The sequence below is a fragment of the Acartia tonsa genome, chromosome 1 (assembly GCF_053477335.1).
Source record: "Acartia tonsa isolate MP-2025a chromosome 1, ASM5347733v1, whole genome shotgun sequence".
NCBI lineage: Eukaryota > Metazoa > Arthropoda > Copepoda > Calanoida > Acartiidae > Acartia > Acartia tonsa.
Genome location: NC_137260.1, coordinates 26,301,355 through 26,323,644, shown reverse-complemented (window position 1 = coordinate 26,323,644; position 22,290 = coordinate 26,301,355). Strand labels below are relative to the sequence as shown.

The 22,290-nt window shown below is 32.6% G+C and overlaps 1 protein-coding gene across 1 annotated transcript; it reads left to right on the top strand.

Moving 5' to 3' along the window:
• Positions 1-536: 536 nt before the first annotated feature.
• Positions 537-22,232, top strand: LOC145316183 (uncharacterized). The gene is made up of 11 exons (XM_080156536.1): positions 537-1,142; positions 2,288-2,324; positions 7,969-7,973; positions 10,773-11,435; positions 12,546-12,774; positions 13,149-13,290; positions 13,718-13,823; positions 17,729-19,137; positions 19,463-19,674; positions 20,049-20,170; positions 20,504-22,232. The coding sequence occupies exons 1-11, from the start codon at positions 751-753 to the stop codon at positions 21,420-21,422; spliced, it is 4,236 nt and encodes a 1,411-aa protein (XP_080012662.1). The 5' UTR covers positions 537-750; the 3' UTR covers positions 21,423-22,232.
• The last annotated feature ends 58 nt before the right edge of the window (positions 22,233-22,290 follow it).

The following is a 22,290-nucleotide window of genomic DNA, read 5'->3' as shown; positions in this document are numbered from 1 at the left end:
TGCAAAACATTTTATTACTATACTTACAGGTACTTATAAGTATTGAAATCTTAACAAAAACTAGCTCCAGAAGTCAGTATCTATTAGGAGCTATTAATAGTTTTTTATCACATTGGTATTTTCATCAGCTTTCCGCGGATATTAAAATGAAAATTATTAGATTAAAACCATTTTTTTAGCCCCAAGGGGCCGAAGGAAAGTGCTAAATTTGATTTAATATTCGTCAAATATTTTCTGTAATACGATGCTATACATGTTTTTTTTTCAGAATGGCCGCGAACCGGTTAAAATCCAGCGTATATTAATCGGTTTCGAAGCCATACAGAAAATCGATTTACCCACAGAAATCCAAATTTAGATACAGTTTGTCATAGATCAATAGATTAGATCAGAAATATTGAGAAGTTTATCTCTGATAGCTGCCGAATAAATTACATATCCCCCTTTAGAATATAAAACGACAAACTACTGAAATTCAGATTTTGATAAATATGTAATATTAAGTTTTGATAAAAACTGTAATTATTTTCAGATAATGAAAATGAAGGTGTATGTATAGCTAGAAAATCATTAGTGTTAACAAATCACAGAATTACAATATGTAAGACTACAAAAAACGCACGATGACGCTTTTCCCCCACATCCCACCAACATTTATCTTGTGATTGTGAAAAAGAAATTGATAGGCACACAATGATAAACAAATATTTGTAAAAGTGAATAGATAAACAGACAAAAAAATCTGCCAGAATGAAGATTTCAGATCCTCTAGGGAAAGTGTACACACATACCATGTTTAAAAAGAAGAAAACGTATGATGTCCGCGGACAAGAAAGTGATGAGGAGGCCGTCAGTGAGGTCAGCGAACAGTCGGACGATTCTCTGTCCACAAAATCTTCAGAAATCACACCAAGTCGCCGCGGGTCTTCGAGACGGCGTGGAAAGGGGGAAGCTAGCGGTGGCGGCGAGGCGGCTGACGCAGGGGAGGAACAGGACCGCGAGGATGCCATATCATACGCTTCGCGGAGGGAGGGCGGAAGGCGGTCACGTAAGGATCGGTTTGGGTTGGAAAATCTTGGTCCACCTGGCACAAGCTACTCACTGTGGACGGCTCAGAGGTCTTTGAAGAGAGATCATAGAAGGTTACACTTTTTTTAATAACAAACAATAAATTTAGACAGGTAGTCTAAATGATTATAAACAGTTTAAAAGAATAAGAAAAAAAGATATTATTAGATGAACATAAACATTTTTGACGCTTTAATTGCCTCTTAAATTAAAAAATATTCTTAGCTAACGCTATTACTATGTAATATTTTGAAGAGTTTATGATAATAGTTTATTAAAAATGAAAAAATAGATAAGATGTCTTTATTATTTTGATTATATTTTTCGGGTATAGTCCCATTTGTGGCAACGTGGCACTTATGGGGTGTTTCATCGTATTTTCATAATAGCTTTTAAGGATCTTGGACAAAGTAGCTTCGGACAAAGTAGTTTCGGACAACGTAGCTTCAGACAAAGTAGCTTCGGAAAAAGTAGCTTCAGGACAAAGTAGCTTCAGGACATTTACTTAAGAAAAGTAGCATCCTAAGAAAAAATAGACTCTAATATGGCAGCAGCGCTCGGCCCCCTGGCCTGCCTAGCCGCGGGCGCTCAGCCCCCTAGCCTATAACCTAACCTAACCTATGTTAGCCTCAGAATATTTATTTAAGAAAAATATCATCAACTGATAATATATAGGTGGTTTAGAATTTCGTGGATTTTTCAAAAAGTGATTGATAAATTTTTACAATTTTTAATATTGTTTTTACAATTTTTAATAATGTTTTTACAATTTTTTGGTTAGGTTAGGTTAGGTTATAGGCTAGGGGGCCGAGCGCCCGCGGCTAGGCAGGCCAGAGGGCCAAGCGCTGCGGCCATGGCCTTTATTAACATTGGAGACTACTTTCCTAAGGAGGCTACTTTGTCCTGAAGCTACTTTGTCCTGAATCTACTTTGTCCGAAGCTACTTTGTCTGAAGCTACTTTGTCCAAGATCCGCTTTTAATAGTTTATTTCAGGTTAGGTTAAGTGATTGCCCCGCAGGGGTAAGCAATTAGCCCCACAGGGGCTATAAAACGGAAAAAAGCTGCCATAAAAATACGAAAAAACGCCCCTTAAGATCCGTTGCCACAAAAAGGACTATACCTTTTTTTTCTATCCTCCAATATTCTAAAAATAAAAGATACACCAATGCTACAAATAAAAACTAATTATTGAATGATTTTAAATTGTTATAATTTCAGAAAATTCAACAGATCCTTATGTGGAGTTTTACTTGGAGTAAGGAAAGTTTTGTTACACACAATTCTGTATGTCTGTGTGTGAGGTTTGTGTAATACTTTGTGTGCGTATTATGTGTGTGTGTGTGTGTGTAATCCTGCATGCCATATGACGCGAGGGTCTGACGCATTTTATATAATAGCTAGGAAGAAAAGAAAGAGGGAGAGTGGGAAAGGGGAAATCCTGGTTTTCTATCAAGAATTTAAAATTTTTGTGCACATTTCATGCGAACAAAGTTTCTCCGACTTTCAGCTTTATTTCATTCTTAACTGAAAAAAATATTTAATAAAACTCTTTTTTATTTTCTCTTGAATTTTGTTCTTGCCCACGCTTTGTGTTATTTATGACAATAATTGGATATTAAAAAAAAATTTGCTTGGTTTTACTTACAGTTTATAAAAAGAAACAAAAATCAAGTCAAGCTTCAGCAAAATAACTATAAAACTTATTTATGTATGATAAAATTGGAGCCTTTTCTAGATTTTCAGCGCTTTCCCTCCCCCCTTAATTTTGAAATAAATTAAATTGGGATAGTTTTTTTCTATGCCTAATTCCCCTTAACTACACCCTTTCCCTTATTTTCACATTATTTAAAAAATACGGAGTTGGGGTGTATTGTTCTCAACAAGGTAAATTGCCGAATGCTACCTGGTAAAATTTTTAGAAAAGGTTAGTTTAATTATTTTTATCACAGAACAAAATACTAACAGTGGATTTGAATTATTTCAAATTAAATATATTGGATAATGGCAATATTTGAATCATTATTTTCTTTGAAATATTTTCTTTACTTCCTATCATTCGATACTCTTACTTGTCACGCTGAAACTTTTGCATATTCATCTTAATATTCTAGTCGGGGAGAAAATTATATGTCAATGAAATAATTTTGCCTTTTTGAAAAATGAAATGTTGATGCTTTCTTGGTTTATTAGAGAACAATTGAAATATGAAGGCTTTTAAGAATTAATTTTAGGGCTTAAATTCTTCAACTTACGAGTGTCACGCGGTCGCAGAACATCTACCTAACTTTTTTGACTTACGAAAAAACGTGCCTTTAAACACTGTCGATGTTCAGATAGTACACAGCCCTATCCTTGCGGGATAATAGTTGTTTTTTGCTTTCATTTTACTAAAGAAAAATAACATTACTTTAGAACACATTTTCTTCAATACAGAGATTCTTGGCTTTTATGTCAAAATAGCAAAAACAAATTAACACTTTATATTAATAGACTGGCTGCGCTTGCAAATTGCATCTTTTTGTTTTAAAATTTGAATTTAATAGGACTATTATAACATGTCTAAATTTACTATAAGAGCCAACTGTTACGGTTTAAGGGCGTACACAATAATTGACGGACCCACCTTAAATAGTTAAAACCTTTGCTTTTAATAATGTTAGTGTATCGCAGCAGGTCAAATACAGGGATCTAAAGCCAAAGGGATAAGACAATGGCTGGTAAATGAATCTACATCCCCAAAATTACCCTTCTGAACATTTTAATTGGAAGTTGAAACGCTTGGACACTCAAATTCATGAACCAACCAAACAAATTGTTACGCCAACGAATATAAAAACTTTATTTTAAAACTTTGGGGACTAGTGCAAAAAACAGCCCAATGTCCTATCCCTCTCCGGGTCAAATGACTTATTAAACCACTGAACTCTAAATTGTCAACAGAGAATATAAATATTCCTGCCATGAGAAAATTAAGAAATATTTTCTTGTATTGAGAAACATTTGATCTTGAATTATCTTTTAATGAAATAAATACATATTTCTATTCTTAATGTTATACTAATGATTTTAAAATCTTTAAAAAAAGTAATTTTTAAAAATCTTTTTTATTACAAAAAATGTTTTAAAGTCTTCCATAAAATACAATTTGTATGATTTTAAGACAAATTTTATTATTATACTGGGTCAATTATGACTTGAATTACGACAAACTACCAATCTAACCCCCTTTTGGTCAAATGCTTCCCCTTTTTTTCTCGTCCGGCCTATTCTTTTAATTTTCATAAACAAGTTACACTTTTTACTAATTCCAAATTTAACTCCTTGCTAAAGAATGTCTTAAAATGCTGTTTGCCTAAACAAATCAACAATTTTCCATTATAGCTTCGAAATCTGCTGATATCCGATGGATTAGAACCGGTTCTGAGCCACACTGACATTAATACCTCCGGCCCCATGGGGATAACTAAACTGGAATATTCATATATATTTTCTTATTTTATTTTTCTATTAGCTAAAGCTGTCCTCAATACGATGCAATAAATAACTATTATTGCGTCAAAAACACTTCCGGTAAAAACCATAAAAATATTATTTAGCAAGGAGCCAAGAATGCGATTCTGGCTGTTATAAAGAATTTTCACATGTTTAAACCATGTGTGATGTTGTGTGTGCGTCTGTGTAGTAAGGGTAGTAAGGATGCATGTTTGTGTGTATATGTCGTGTCTGTGTGTGTGTGTGTGTGTGTGTGAGCGTAGGATTATGTAATTGAGAAACCATTGTCTAAAAAAATCTCTAGCGAAGAATTTCATATCAACCATGCACAGAGAAGTATGTAAAAAAAGTTAGTTTTTTTATCAGTTTTATTTTGATTTTCAATTTTTGAATGCTCTTTTAGAGGCTAAGCAATATAACCACTAGTGTTATAATAAAGATATCATTATTTCAAACTTTTTCTTTATTAGGACACACTGTATTAAGAAACTAATTAATATATTTGACAATATATTTAAGAATCTTCCTTCCTTTTCTCTGATATAAACTTTAATTTTAATTTTTTATACCTTTTGGCATTATTTTACTGCTAAAGCTATTGTTTTTGTGGATTTCTTATGTCGAAAACAAAATGTTCAATAGACTTTTCTTCTAATATATCAATATGTTTTTTATTAAATTATTTCAGCAGGTTTTATAATTTATAACTGAGTTTGTCCGCCTGTTGGCAAGTTGACTGTACGCATAAGGGAGAAACAGAAATACTTTTTAGTGTCCATAAAAAATGACGCCATACAAAAATTACCAATGGCAGGCCAGTATACTTTTTTATTGGCCAATGGTAGGCGAGTATGACGCCATCTTTTATAGGCACTATAAAAAGTTGCATAGAAACATGCTTTTCTCAGCTTCTGTTAAAAATAGATAGCTAAACTTCAGACTGCAGACTCTTTTGAAACAATAGTATCTGCTATGTAACTTACTGCTCCGTGCGTCTTTAATTGGGCTTTATTCCTTATTCCATACAAAATTAAATCTAGGACAATGTCTGTTAGTTATTTATATCAGCCTATTTCTAATCTTAAAACTGATCACTACTAGGCCATTTACAATCTGATGGTCATATGTCCCTTTAGGGTGTTTTTAACTCTCTTTATGAGTTATGTCACTCTGTCTATCATGAATTTTATGATATATTGTACCTCAAGAAATATTTTAGTTAAAAATCTACATCACCAAATCTTTCTCTACCTTATCCTTATAATAAAGTAAAATAATCTCTGTGTGTCTGTCTGTATCTAGGGATCTACTGGACCGATATGGTTCTCCTTTTCAGGGTAGCTTTTCATAGATCCTGGGGAGGTTTATAACTACTATTTGGGGGGAGAGTAACACCTCCGAGAAATCTCTTAAAAAAACACCCCTTCAAATTTTATTTTTTGCTTTCTTTTTCTAGCTTAATTTCTTTATCTCTTTTTCCTTTTAAAAAAAATTCTTGAGAATTTTTCCTTTTTAAGAGTAGTTATTTTTCTTTTTTGCCTTTTCTTGATATGTTTCTCTTTAAGTTTTATTATTTCAGTGATACGTTTGTGGTGTGTAGAATATGCCCTAAGCCATAAGAAAATTGTTTAATTTAGGAGGGAAATTCCAACTTTTCCTTTACTTATTTACAGGGATAAGTTTCATGAAAAACTCTTCAAAAGAACAAAAAAGCCAAAGATTTATAAAAAAAAAGTATAATCTTAATATAAAACTATATCATGTTATCGAATCTGGAAATAATACATACAAAAGAGTGAAGTCTGTTCTCTATTTAAAGAAGGTGTATTAACTATTTTACTTTTTATTTAAGATAGCTAGCCGGTTCTTGTAGTAAGTAGTAGATGTAAAATTTTTCATAGAATTCAGATATGCAATCGGTTTTTTTGTAGACCTCTTATTTTTTAAGTAATTTAAGTTTTAAAAAAAATTAAGTCGATTTTAAGGTACTAAAATGCAACAAAAAAAAGAAAGAAAATGGCCATTATGAACAAAAATTGTACTAGTACCACTTTATTAGAGTACATGAAAATCTGGCGTAACACCCAAGTAAAATTATATAGCCTTTTATCCCTTCCTCTATAAGTATTAAACAGAAAACGTAGGCCAAGTTATGTGTAAGATCGAGATAGGAATTCCTACGTATGTAAAAGCCAAAAACAACTTCCCTACTAATTTTCATTTGTGTAGATAATTGTATTTTCAATCAGTTATACAATTTTAAAAATTTAGGTGTATAACAACCTTCAAAAAACCCAAAATCATATCTCTTAATATCGTTTTTCATGTAAGTAATTTTTAACATATCTTGTATCTTCTTTTATATCATCTTGAGCAATAACAGATGCTATATCTTTACAAAACTGCTAATAGTTTTTAAGTTTATGAAATCCAATTTTCTTACATAAATTCACCAAATATAAATTTGTTTACTTCACAAGTATCCAATAGTTTCAATTAGTTGGATTTATCAAATCCAAAAATGATTTTGTCTAATAGATTGGCCATCTAATAACAATTGAAGAATTAAAGCTACCAAATCCATAATCTTTTTCATTATATTACCATTATAAGCTATTTAGTTCAATGGTATTTACACCAAACAGATGTCTACTACTAGATGAAGCTAGAATTTGGCCAAATAGAAGTTAGATTCTATAATATCTTGTATCCATATAATAACAGTTCAGTTGCAATCAATTCCCTGCTTTATTTGTAATGTAATGTGATTACTTTTACAGACACTAGTAACCGCCAGTGGTGGAAGGAGCTGCTGTGACATTGATCTTCAAATTTCAGATTTCACTTTCCCCCATTCCCCCCCCCCTTTCAAAATTTCCCTTGGGGTTTTTATTTTCCCCCACCCCCTGTATATTTTACCGCTTCCTCTTGATTAGACTTTATTTACACTGACCAGGCTATAAACATAAAATATAAATTAAGATATTAAACCAATATAAGCTAGATATTCGATCATAGGATGCTATTATGATAAAAAAAAACGACTTATTAAATAACATTTTATAGATTAAATTAACCTTTGTATACATTGAATAATATTGCCATCCGATTTTGGTTTTTAAAATAAAACGTTCGGTATAGCATAAAGTTTTATAACAATTATAATATGATTTGATTTTAATGTAAACGTTGCAATTTTTGACGATACCATCTTTTACTAGAGACAAATTGACGAACATTTACTTTATGAACACTTGACATACTCAAGCATAGATAGAACTGTGATAGTTTAAATTATCAACAATTAAAAATCAATTTGTTCAAGCAACAAGTTTTGGTTTGATTGATAAGCTGAAAAGTGTTTTTATATTGATTGAAACCGTAAAATAAAATTATATATTTAGTAGATAAAGTAATCATTTAGAGCAAATTCAATAAGAAATTAGACACTTAGAAGCATATTATAACTTTTTAATTCGGCTGATTGTCTTTATCTCTTCCTCATATGGCAATACGGTTTTTATGCACCCAAAAAATATTTTTGGCATATGCGCTTCAGATGGGTGGCTGCCGAGCCCTGTTAAGATTGGTATATGTTAATTAACATTCAGACATTTTGACTCGTGTATTTCAAAGTTGAATAACTTTCCCTTTGAATTGGTCTATCTTGACCTTGATCGTTGGGTCTTTGATATTGAAATAGTTTCAAATTTTGACCGCAGGCACTTCGTCATCGGTTGTAGACTTAATTTCTTCTCAGTCATGGGTAGATTTAATGTGTTTTGATTAACTAGAGAGTTTGCTCAATTCTCTAGGGGCTTTGTTCTTTTTTATTACTGGGTAGAACTTGTACCACTCCCGAATAAAAAAGGCTTATAGCCATCCCTTTACCAGTAGGTGTATTTCATAATAAGTAGAGCCCAATCAGTTCAGTAGTTATCTATATCTTAAGCTTACAGACAGACGGACAGATAAACTTCACTCTACTTTGAATTAAAGATATTTTATTTCTAAACCTATTTATCAATATATTATGAAAAGATGCACTTGTATTTAATAGCACAATATCGTGCAAAGCTATTATGAAATATCATGATAAAATCTTTTTCATGTGTCTAGCTTTTCGGATAAATATTATAGTGATTAAGTACATAATACAAACATATATAAATGATTTTTTTAAAGGCGAAGCTTTTCTACAATTTTCTACTCTGTTTTATAATTTAGGTATGTTAGAAATGCCCCAATCCATTTCTAACCGTTACCGGCTATTTAAGTCATATTGATTGTTGTACTTTTTTGACAAAAACAATCTTATGAAAATATAATCCTATTCTGGTTTTAAGTAGTTTTGCAACATATTTTCAAACAATTTTATATTCTTCTTATCTACAAGTTTTAATGTTCCTTTTTTCCTAAATTCTGGTTTTAAAACTTTGATGATTTTTTTTTGCAGAGCATTTTTGCGACAACAATTATATTACCTAACCCTTTAACACTGGTAAATAAACTTGTAATGAAATTACATAATTTAGACACATATTGCAACTCTTTAAATTCTGACATAATCTTAATTTATGTATATGTTTAACTTAATCGAATAGTAAAACATATTAAATGTTCAAAATTTCTAGTTTAAAAAACGAATTTCTACCTGTCTGAATTTTTAAGGAGTAGGTATAAAATCATCAAAAGTAGAACGTGGATATAACAAGGATGGCAACATCAATAAAAGCGAACATTAACACTTGTAAAGTGTCAGAACTAAACAAGCAAAATATACATGAATAAGTAAAAAAAAAATAATTTAGTACAGGATACTGTTTAAGGAAATAATTACATTTTTAGAACTTGATTATGCAGATATTTCGCTTATAAAATTGTACTTTGTTGTCCTAAGAATCATTATTCCACAAAATCAGATGAATAAGAAAGTTATATCACATAACAAATTGTTGACAAAAAAGTTAAAAATCAATATGTTTTAATGGACGTGCAGACATTCTTGTAACGATTACAGAGATGCAACGCTTAGTTGTAAAGTAATTTTATAATTCTCGCGGTATTTAAGAATGATTAAATATTACTAATTTGTTGCAATATATCTGTAGACTGTAGTAAACCATATGCTAAAAGCTGGCTCTAAATTAAGTAAATTCATAGTACCACAGTTAGATTCAACTTTAATTAGGATAATTAATAATCAGTGGAATTTTTGTTTTGTTTTTTGTCTGCATTTGAACTAATTTTTATTATACGATTTTCATCATATTTTATCTTTAAAAGGTAAACAATGTTTATAGAAATAAATAAAAAATATTAAACTTTACAATAAAGAGTAAAATACGATTTAAGGTTAAACTTTATATACATTCCCTAAGACCATGTATTTTTAAACATATTTACATATATTTTAGAACAGCTTCATTAGTCCAAACGATTCTAGTAACCCAGTGAGGAAGAGAACATTGTCTGTAAATTGTTATGGTACAGATAGTTTTATAATAAATCTCTCTAATGCGCTGGCTCAAAATTTCAAACCTAATGTCAAAACTTTTTTACTAATAATATTAATCTATATAAGGGGTTAATTTTGTTCTGCAAAATTAGGAATGTAAATTAATTTATCGTTCATTGGCTTAATACCCAAGTTCTCTAGGTGTAATTACTTACAATTCAACCCAACCAAAATGGTTTTAATGTTCATTACTTAAATATTATTAAAATATGGCATTGTTTGTGATTTTTAATATGAATATAAGTACAACGAAAACATAAATCTCAAATAGTAGTTGCTCATAAGATGTAAATAAAAAGCTTATGTAAATATTAGCTGTAAATAAATTAAACAATATTGCTCTTCTGTATAAAACCTGTAAATAATGTTTTGTTACCACAACTGTCATCTATGTTTCCTAATTGTTTAAGAATCTGGTGACCAAAATAAATCAAGGTCTCACTTATCAATAAATGTACGAAAATGTATCTTTGCTTATCCCCCCCTCCTGCAAAATAAAATCAGCCGTCTATCTTAAAAATCATCTGCGATAATCACTTTTCTCCTGACCAAACGAAGCTGACAGATGGATAGGCGGACACTTGGAATTATGGGGATGCTTTTCTATAGAAATAAATGTGTATGTGCGTATGTGCGTGTTTTAATTTTTGAGTTTATTAAGAATATTACGTAACAAAACTTTATGATCAACAGTATACTTCTGGTTATCCTTGGAATCATGGGAATAGTCGGTATCGCCGTGTACCTCGGTGTCGTCCAGAAGATCGAGGACTCCGGCAAAGATCTCGTCTCCATTGACGGTGCTTTCACCGTTGTTTCAGAGGATTTCTCACTCTCCCTACTGAATCCTAACTCTGTCAAGTATAAGGACTACACTCGAAGATATGAAGATATTATTAAGAATACTTACAAGAAAAGTGTTCTTAGAGATGCTTTGATCAAAGTACTTATAGATGGATTTAGTTCTGGAGGCGGGGTTGATGTATACTTTAAAGTCATCATGGACAAGGTTCAACTTCCAGGAAGAACAGCCGAAGATCCGGTTATGGCCGCCAAAGATGTTCTCGTCGGCGAGGTTATGGCTCTGGAAGACAGTGAATTTGACGGCAATGTTATTGATCTTGACAGTATAAGCTTTAGCCTATCCGCTATCCAGGACATAGCCAAGAAATACCTGGAGCCTGAACCGCTGCAAGGCCTGGAAGGAACAGGGCCTCCGGCAGGATCTATCTGGCAGAGTCTAGCGCATACAACGGCCAAGCAGGTGGCAGGTGTGGCATCCACAACTCCAACATATCCACCATCCTCGTGGCAAAAAGAGGGGCTTGGCATGTCAAGTACTCCTTCCACAGCAAGGTATAATTTATATTCTAATACAAGTACGAATACTTCTAAAAGTAGCATAATTGTTTAACGTACAAAATCCTTATAATAGAGTAACAGTTTGTCTATCTGTCTGTTTGTTTGTGCCGAAGGATCGCTGAACCGTTATAGTTCTCCTTTACAGTAAGGTTTATAACTATTTTGGAGAAAGTTATTACCACCCTCCAAAGAGAAATCGCCCCTAGTAAAAAAATTACCCCCTCCCAAAATAAAATTGAACTTTTTGTTTAAAAATAAAATTGAAAGTGGGGGAGGGATGAATTCCTTCCTTCTTATTTACTCCTAGGCCTCTAGGGGACGTAGACGCTAGTTTACATACATTACAAGAACGATTACTTATAATAGTAGCGTAATTGTTAAACAACAAAATTACAATAAAAAATCTAAACCCTTAAATTCAGATAAATCAAATGAAGACAAAATTTATATAGATAATTATCAAGAAATACAATTATTATTCTAAAGGAAGCAATAATATAATAATTATGTTCTATTGAAACGAATTAAAAGCAAAAAGGCTGCAAATAATTAGCAAATATCTTAAACAATAGAATTGTGATAATTTAAAGAACAGAAATAATTTGATATAATTAGATTAGAATTATTTCACAATTTGTATCGTAGCCCATAGCTACGGAAATGTTATTATAATAATATTTTTCCACTTTTGTTTAATTTACGGTATTATATCAAAGTTTGAAATGTTTCTGGATTGAAGTTGGCTAAAAGATCGAATGATCAAGCAAAACTTTTTTCTCAACAACTTTACTTTAAGAAAATTAAAAATGTCACCTACTGGAATTTTGTCTTTAGTTTCCATGATTTCTAAAATAATGTTGTCTATTACTAAGTAAGGACTAGTCTTCTTAGACCACAACTTATCATCCAAATTAACTTGCTCTATCATCAATTATTTGTAACACCCAACAGAAAATCAACTGAATGATCTTAATCTAGATATACTAACTGTGCATAGTAATAATTTGCGATCTTAGGCGATCTTGTTATTAATGTTACATACCTGGCATACCCGAAAAAAGGTACCAATTGATTAATCCAAATCTCAATGTTTTAATTTTGCAGGATTGATACTGGATTAGAGGATGAGCTAGGCTGGGATCAGGACAGCGGATGGGATAAACCTCAATATCCAACCTTGCAGAGCCAAGACCTGTATGGTAACAACCTCATATACAACCCTAATCCCAACTATGCCAATATTGGCAGCACACCGAGATCAGGTGGCGGATATTCAGCTGGCAGCACTCTGGCGCCACCTGGAAGCAACAGGAGGCCTTATCCAGATAACAAGGTGTGCAATTATTTACTTTGTTAAATCTTTTTAAACCTCATCAGCCTTGGAAGTATTTTGTAGCAAAACATAAAGATATATGCAATGGAAATAAATGAATTAAACTGTATCTACACAACAAAATGTAACTATGTTGGAGAAATTAGACAGCTCCATCAAAAAAAAAGATATATGAAATATAAAACATGCGTTACTAACAGACATATATACAGAATGAGAGAAATAAATCTTTATAGAACATGCCTAGTATTATGAAATCCATTACCTTTAATTTAAGAGCATCAAATTATGACGCCAAACATATAAATGAAGGATAATAAAATGTTTTTTTTTTTAAATAGCAATACAAATAAGTAAATAATTTGCATGGTAAGGCTGAATCCTGGTTTGACTCGAACCCACTGGGGTCCAACCTTTACGGGGGTCCTAATGTTGACATGAACACCTTGAATGATATGTATGCAGGCTCGAATCTGAATTATGGTAATGCAAACCAGGATAACTCTTGGAATGGAGGTTAGTAAATATTTCAATAAGAATTTTAACTAATACTTTTATCTGAAGCTTAAGATTTCAATAATTGCTGAGCCTATTGGCTTCTCTGGTTTAGGTCCCCTTTACAGAGGTCTTGTGATGGTTTTAGGCTGTTTATTTTCAATTTTAATACATGGGATGGTTTTAAGCTTTTTTTTTGGCCCTCTATGCCCCTTCGAATACAAAGCCTCTAATATATATGCTAGGAGCTTACCTGCTATTAACTGTAAATTATAGTAATTATCTCAATGGAGGTCTTTTCTTTTGAATATCAAACATATATAACTTAAAATTTTGTTTTTTTTCTAAAAAAAAATGTGCTAAAAATGACTTGGCTTTAAAAAAATCAAAGCAAAAAAGTTTTCTGCAAGTATAAGCATCTAAAGACTTGTAATGAATTTGCTTTAAGGTGATGGGTGGCGACCCGAGGGTGTAGGAGCAGGACCCAAACCTGTGACACCTATGTCAGAATATATGTCTCCGCCTCCTCCACCTAGGAGACAACCACCACAGGAAAAAATTCATTCTTTGTGCAACTTTAGATTAAAAATGGATAAATCCTAATAGTAAGTAACATGATGTAATAGTTATTTCTCGTATCGTATTATAAACGGCTTTCCGCGGATATAGAATGTACAATTATAAGATTAAAACTAGTTTTTTTAGCCCCGTGGTGCCGAAGGCACCGGCTAAAAAAACTAGTTTTAATCTTATGATTGTACATTTCTATATTCGTAGAAAACTGGATATAATACGATGCTAGACATAGTTTTTTCGTATGGATGAGAACCGGTTCCTATCCACCGGATTCGAATGAATACGAGAAAAAATATTCTATAAGGAAAGACGGAAAGAGAGAAATAACAAGGATGACAGCATCCATAAGTAGCGAAGCTCAGAAATTATGAATGTATATTATGAATATATTTACAATATACCAGTGTCATCCTATATATTTGATGAAATAGGGAAATGACAAAAACTTCAAAATCACGCAACCTTTCAAGAACGAAAAATGAAAAATCTAGGAATCGATCTAGCACCACAATTTATATACAAATCTTTATGAAACTTGATGAAAATATGTAGAATATGAGCATATTCAATCCCTGATAATTTTAGCCGCAAATTCTGAATAGGAATTGAGAAAAGAATAGAAAACCTAAAAATCTAGGAATCGATCTAGCACCCCTATTAATATAAAAATCGTAATAAAACTTATGTAAAATATGTAAATGTAAATTTAAGCAATCCCTGAAAATTTCAGCCCATTATCTTAAAAAGGAGTTGAAAAAATCAGAAAAACATGAAAATGTAGGAATCGATCTAGCACCCCAAATAACAGACGGATGGGCAAAACAATGTATAGATTAGATGTGCATATGTTATAAGAATCTTCACTAAAAATTTCAGCTTTCTATCTTTTATAGGAGCCGAGAAAATCACGTTTCCCCCACTTTGTCTCAGACGGACAGACGGACGGACAGACGGACGGACAGACGGACAGACGGACGGACATTTCGAATTATAGAGTAGCTTCGCTACTAAAAACAGAAAATACATTGAACAAAAAATATTATTCTTTAAATCTTTTTTTCTACAAAAAAAAGTATTGACAAATTTCCTGTAAAATGCAAATTTTGTGTAAATGTGGTATCCGCCTAGGTTAAAGGGCAGACACCCGAGTTCCAATGACTACGGCAGTGCGAACAGACGTGGACACATATATTATAGAGAAGCTACGCTTCTCTAGCAATCACTAAATAACAAACAGAGTCTATTCAGATGTTCCTTTATTCAGGGTCTAAGGTTTACTAAAGTTATATACAACAAACAATAAATACACAGATTGGAATAAGTAATCATAAACAGAATCAATATAAATACATATACAATAATCAGTTTGGGCAATAATGATCCCCCATCCCTGGAAAGGGTGGGGGGAATTAATAATACAGCTTAACCATAATAAGGCTGTCAAAATCTATCATTAATTTTAGGCATAGGGAGGGGGTCGGCTGACCCCTTCCCCAGTACTCAGGGGAGGGCCCTCGGCCCTTCTCCGAACCAAGGTCAGGGTTGCCATAGAACATGGCTCACGGCTGCCGAATACCACATAAAAAATGTGTGAAATCATCAATTAAACTGTCGAGCATTCAACATATTGCATAAATCTAACTTTTACACCTATAGGAAATGAAGTTTAACACACAAAAATACTAAGAGAAAATGCATTAGAATTACATAAATTTTAGTAATAATACATCTATTTATTGAAAAAAAGAAAAAGGAGCTTTACCTCAAAGTGTATTTCGAGCTCGGAAACCCTTACCTATATTTGTAAAATAAATAAAATAAGGGAGGCATGTCTACATAGTGCCCTAACCTTGCGTTGCGTGGCTACCCAGTACCCAATATAGCCTAACTTAACATCAACTAAAATAATATATAAAAAAACAATCAAATAAATTTTCAACTAGCGGGTACGCCCCTAGAGGCCATTTTGAATGTGTTTTTTTTATTTAAAATATCTATTTCTATGTTGCCTTCAAGTCTCTAGAATTTTAAAAAAAACATAGATTTTTTGTGATTTCTCTTTGTAGGATGGTGGTACCCTCCCCAAAAATAGTTATAAAACTTTTCTGGGACCTATGAGACGCTACCCTGCAAAGGAGAATCCGATTAGTTCAGCAAGCGTTTTCGGTACAGACAAACAGACAGATAAACAAATATCTTGTTACTTTATTATAAGGATTTAAGTAAAAAATAAGGGGGTAGGTTGGGTGCTCAAGAAGTCACTTTAAGGAAAAACTCCAAGAAATATTCAGGTCTAGTTTTAGTTGCGAGGCTACTCCTTTTTTACAGATTATTGATGCAATTGCGAATGCTACATGATATTCAATACAAAAATCTCAAGAACAAAGTTTTTTTTCTAAGTTGGTTTTTATATGATAATATATTAGGCCACAAAATGAACTCAGACACACAGACAAACACACCCTTACATACACAAACACTCCAATACACAATCTATAACAAACAAAAAACACAAGCTGTTCCCAATTAAGATTTTATAATATATATATTTTCACTTTCTTTTTTGTTTTAAGATATAGATAATATACGTTAAAACATATATAAATAATGCTTTATTGCCTTCTTAATAAAGATAGTCTTGATATTTATACACAAGTAAAACAATACTAAATTTAATATCTACAGATTTAGGATGGGTTAAATAGGATAACAATAGATTTCTTCCTTTTATATATTTTGAGGGAAGGAATCACAAACACAATAGATAATATAAAGGTAATATTTAGGATTTACTTAGACAAATTTAATACAAGGACATTATTATTATGGGGCGCGCAGCTACTGATCAAGTCTGTGCGCTACAATTACTTTCGTAAAATCTAAAATTATTGTTTAGTCCTTTTATTTTGTTTTCATGCTTTAAGCAAATTAAAAACAAGGTAATAAATTGTTTTAGATGGTATTGCTTAGATATTGTATGCATTACATTGCATTGTAATCATTTTAAAATCAAATTTTTAAATTTTTATTTACCAACGTTTTTTAGTTGTCTCAGTCAATAATTAGATTTACAGTTCTATTTTTAATACAATTATACAAAATTTGGCCAAATAAAATATATTTATAATGTTTTTAGGCTTACAATGACAAATTAATCGTATAACCAATTATTATGTTAAAGCGTACGTACGTGTTTATTGTTTAAAGTATTTGGTAGAAATAGTTATCTTATTTTTTTAAAGCAAATCTTTTCTACATATAAGGCGAGTTCAAACCCCACGAAAGGATAGTTCTTGTAATTATTTTAAGCAAGATATGTAATTATCTTTGTAACCCTCTTTACATACGGTTTAAATATTATATTACCTTTATCATGAACTAATGACTCCTGGGACGAATAGACTTTGTCAATTAAACTTGTTAGAGTGTGATTCCTCTACTATATGATTTGTTAAGCTTTGCTCCTATGGATGTTGTCATCTCCTGTTTATTTATGAACAGATAATAAAATTAACTGTCATGAACAGTTAATTTCTTGATGCATTGTCCAATAATGAGTTTAAGACTTTAATGGATTTTTTGATTAACTTACATGTCTTGTTTATAAAAACAAAAATAACTGATCTTTTTAATCACACAAGCAATAAAAACATCTTTGTGATTCTTTCTTAGTTATAAACAGCATTTTTACGTACTCAAATATTGAAAGCACAAAAAAAAACTTTTTAAATATTTCTTTTATCTCCCTTTAACAATTCATTTATAAATTGTCAAATGTACATTCTAGCCTTAAAAATAATGGTAATTGTAGCTAAATTTAACAAATTGAAAATAATTTTAAAATTGTATCCTATTTTACCAAAATGAATTGTTTTGATCAGGATGACATAATATACGCTGACAACTCAATCAACAATGACCTGGCCGTTCTCTTCAACCAGGAGAAACTAAACCGCAACAAAAACCTTGGACAGAACAGAGAACCTCTAAGCCTAGACAACCACTTGTTTAATTCTGATTCGTTTAGACCTCTAACAACGTCAACATCAGAGAAAAATTATGAAAAATCCCCCATTTTTGATGACGATACATTAATGGCTGAAATTATTCTTAACCAACAGCAGCCGATTGACCGGCGAAGCGACGCCAAACCGATGCAGCCTAATCTACCGCCACGGTCAACCGTTTCGCCGGCGGTGAATCCCAGCAACGGATTCTGGAATGTGATGCAGACAAGAATGAAAGAAAAAACTAATCGTGATGGTAATAATATAAATGTGGCAGATAGACGCAGAATTAACGATGATTTGTTAATAAAAAGTTATGAAGAAGAACTAGAGAGAATTTTAGCAGCTGATACTCGGCCAAGAATCATGAACAGCTCCCCTTCATCAATTCAGCCTCCACCAAATATGGTGAACAGAAAAAAGCCGCCAGCCATAACGCTAAAAGCAGCGCCAGGTCTTTCAAAAGACCCTGTTATAATCAACAACTTTGGATCATCAGGTATGAAACCAATAATGTCAAACAACCGCCCCTCGCCAACTCCAAATTCCAGATCTCCGTCTCCCAGGCCCCAGGGCACCCCTAGCACCACAGTAGGACCAAACGTGGTCGATGTTATCGTTCCCAAAGACAGTGACAGCGGATTCTTCGGCGTTGGCAGTTCTTTATCATTTAACGGTGGTGGCGGCGGGCCTGTTAATCCTGGACCTAGAATGGGAACTGTGGCTAATGCAGCCTCGTCATATCCCAGCTCACAGCATAACTCCGCCTATATCAACAGTGTTCCCTCAATGAATGAGGATCAAGTGATGTTGACCAATGGTATGCCTTCTGGCGAGGACCCACATATAATATATCCCCAACAGATAACTCCAGGTACACCCCTGCGTCAAGGTCCTCAAGGTCCAATAGTTGCTAGCAAACCAAGAATGCCCAATCTATCAGTTCCCCAAACACCCCACGCCCCTGTCACACCAAATCCTGATAATTATGACCATCAATATCCCCACCATCGGGTCACACAACCGGAAAATCGTCGGACAGACATTGCCAGATTCCAGCCTAACTTTCATCCCAGCTCTGAAGCACCGCCGGTAGTCACTAGCAGTCTCTCAAGCCTCTTCAAATTCCCTTCATTTTTCCCGTCTTCAACGCCCCAACCGCCAACTGTTGGCAGACAAGATCTTGGACGGCCGTCAGCACGACCACCTGTAGAGCAGGCAGCTCCTCACCGGAGATCAGATATTTTAGGCAAGATTCTTCCAGCTGCTGCTGTGGGTCTTACAGGTATCATTTTCACGATTATATCTTTTTTTGGTTTTAAAATAACCAAAAATGATTATACTTATATCTTTTATATGTCTTTTACAGGAAAATTAAAATTAGGGGGTTGGATACACCCCTATAGTTTTCCACCCCCCAAAAGCCAAGAAGGGTGTCAGGGTAAAAAAATCACATGCCACTTTTATTTAAGAGGGGTGTAAAAAAATCTGATTAACCCTGAATACGCCACTGCTTATAAATTTACACTTTTACTAATTTTATGTTCGGTTTAATTAGCTTATTGATTTTATATACATTTTTTTAGAATAAACCCTGAATATTTTTTAAGGTATGAGTTTGATGAGCCCCGTCGGAGTTTTCTCTAACCTGCTGAACGCCTATGCGACCATGGACAGCAAGCATGACCTGACAGAGAAGCTTATCAGTGGAGCCACCTCCTTGTTCAGAGGGGGAGAGGAGAACATTGTGGAGGAAAATACAGATGATGAAGCACAAGCTAAGGATGGAGAGGTAACGGAGCCTACACCAGCTGATAATCAGGTATTATATAAGATTATTTCACAATATATATTTTTATTTCCTCCCTATATTCCTAATTGAACTCTATCGACAAAACATTTGAAAATCTGAAAAAAATAACAAAAAACAATTCAGAAACCTGTATAAAGTAACTACAATTTTTAAAACTACTATTTATTTTTGGGGCTTCGTCTCAAGAGAAAGGAAGTAAAACGGGAAAGAGGTAAAAGGGAAGGAATTGGAATTGGATCAATTATAGGCCAAGACACACAGACTAAATTACCAATGGCAATCCAGTAAACATTTTAATTTGCCAATAGTAGGCCAGTATGACATCTTTTTATATAGGCACTATTAAAAGCTTTCATTGCTACTACCCATCTTTTTTTGTATAGGAATCAGATAAATCAACAACAACCCAATCAACTACAGTATCAACTACCAGTACACCAGTAACAACTAGTAGCTCCACTGAAACTCAGAAAGATGGATATACACCTACTCCTAATGTAGCAAGGTATATGGAAAATTTTAATATGAAAGCTGGTGTGAAAGATTTTTGTGAAGAATTTTTTGACCAATTAGCGTAATCTATGTAACTGTATCCGTCTGTTTCTCTATAACACTATTGAAAACTTTTGTGGAGCATCTACTTTTTAACTCACTTTATCCTTCAGTCTGTATATCTGACCGTCAATTTTTCATAATTAAAACGGATTTTATAGAAAGCTTTTTGACTTCCTTGATTAATAAGTATCTTACTTAGTTTCTCCATCTTTTCAACTTATGAATGTTGTCAACCAAATAGAATTAAAAGCCTGTGTAACTTTTAACGTTAAACTATTTCCAGAGTGAAGGACACGAAGCTGACAACCTTCTCGTACAACTCCGAGGACGAGGAGGAGTACTTCGCCTTGTTGCAGAGGATCAGAGCCGGCCTAGATGACAAAGACTCCATCACCAGGGAGTCCAGCGACCTACTCCAGGACTTGGAATCTGCTGCAGGCATAAGCAGGAACAAAAATGTTCCTTTGGATCGCAATGCATTGCTTGAGGATTATGATTATGATAGTCTGGATAAATATGATGTTGTTTATAATGATTATGTGCCGTCAAGATCTAATATGTATGGGGACCTGCGGCCTAAGCCGCCATCAGAAGATATTATTGTAGTTTCACCCTCGCCCGAGATATACAATGATCCCTATGAACAATATGGAGTTAATAATCCTAACTGGTATGGGGATGGTCCTTCTTCAACTATTGGATATGGTCCTGAAGATTTTATTGTTGAAACTGTAAATCTTGACAAAGATTTCTTTTACCAATTCTTTACATCAAAGCCTATGATTTTAGACACGGATGTAAGTACGTCGACAAGTGTGGAAATAAACGGCGGATTGCGCAATTATTATCCGCTAAAACGCGGCCGGGGCGAGCAAGAAACTCTATCTAACCTACCAGAACATCTTATTGGCCAGCATATTCTACCAGATCATATTCTCAAGCGAACAGGAGAATTATCAGAGGATGCAAATGAAATAAACACAGAGGATAGCCTAAAACCAGAAATCTTAAACAAATCCAAGTTTAAGAGATACAATGTTCCTCCTGAAATTATAATAACAAATGAGATGAACTTGCCCCAGTACAGATCTTTAGACTCTGTACCACAGCAACAAAACTATTATAATGAAGAAGAAAGAGAAAGTAGAAATATTGAAGATGATAAAAATAATGACAACGAAAATCAATCTGAAACTCTTTAGGACACTATTGTAAAATTGGCCGTCATTAAAAAAAATTGCAATCTAATTAAAACCTTTTAACCATTTAAATGTTAGGTAATACTAATATTTAAAATTGTATCATAGAAATAGCCATCAAAATTTAAATTTAGCTGAAGAAATATAAAGCAAAAAACCTAAGAATGTTTTACTTAAAATAACTAAGAGAATAGCCATTACAGATAATGTACTTTATTTTTTGGATAAAAAAAAAAGAAAAAAACTGTAAAATAATACAAGTCTTCCTAAAAAATAGTAAAAATGTAAAAATATGTATGTAAATATTTGATTATCAAAAACAAAAAGTGAAATTTGTGTGCAATACAAACGAAAGAAAAAAGTGATTCTGATTAAAAATTATATAAATAAACTTGTATATTAAAAATCTGAAAGAACTGATTATTTATCTAGTTATGAAACCAAGTGCAATAAGTATTTAATTTATTTCATAAGTGATATGTTCATTATCAAACAATGTTGTAAATATATTTTATTGAATTATATGTTTTATTTATATCAAATACCTTTCCTGAATTCAAACTCAAAGCATATCTTATTTTTTAAAAAAAAGACAATTTCGCTAAAAGCATTTAATTTCTGCAATTTTCTTTGTGTTAAATAAAATCAATTCCTGTGATTTTTTGTGCAATATTCATATAAAATGTTGTAATGCATTAAAATAATGATATTAATGATAAAAATTATAAACATTTCTATTTTGTTATTTATTTATGCATTTTGTAGTCATTTGTCCTATCATGCTAATTTTCTAAAATAAATTATGAAAAAATATTTAAATATTTTCATTTATTTGGGTTCCATACAATAATTTCACATTTATTTCATTCAT

What these genes read in the sequence shown, in the direction of transcription:
- LOC145316183 (XM_080156536.1), top strand. Translation starts at nt 751, where the DNA reads ATGAAGATTTCAGATCCTCTAGGGAAAGTGTACACACATACCATGTTT. An exon ending in AGGAGACAACCACCACAGGA is followed by an intron (nt 13,824 to 17,728) that starts AAAAATTCATTC and finishes TTTTGATCAGGA; the next exon opens with TGACATAATATACGCTGACA. An exon ending in TGCTGCTGTGGGTCTTACAG is followed by an intron (nt 19,138 to 19,462) that starts GTATCATTTTCA and finishes ATATTTTTTAAG; the next exon opens with GTATGAGTTTGATGAGCCCC.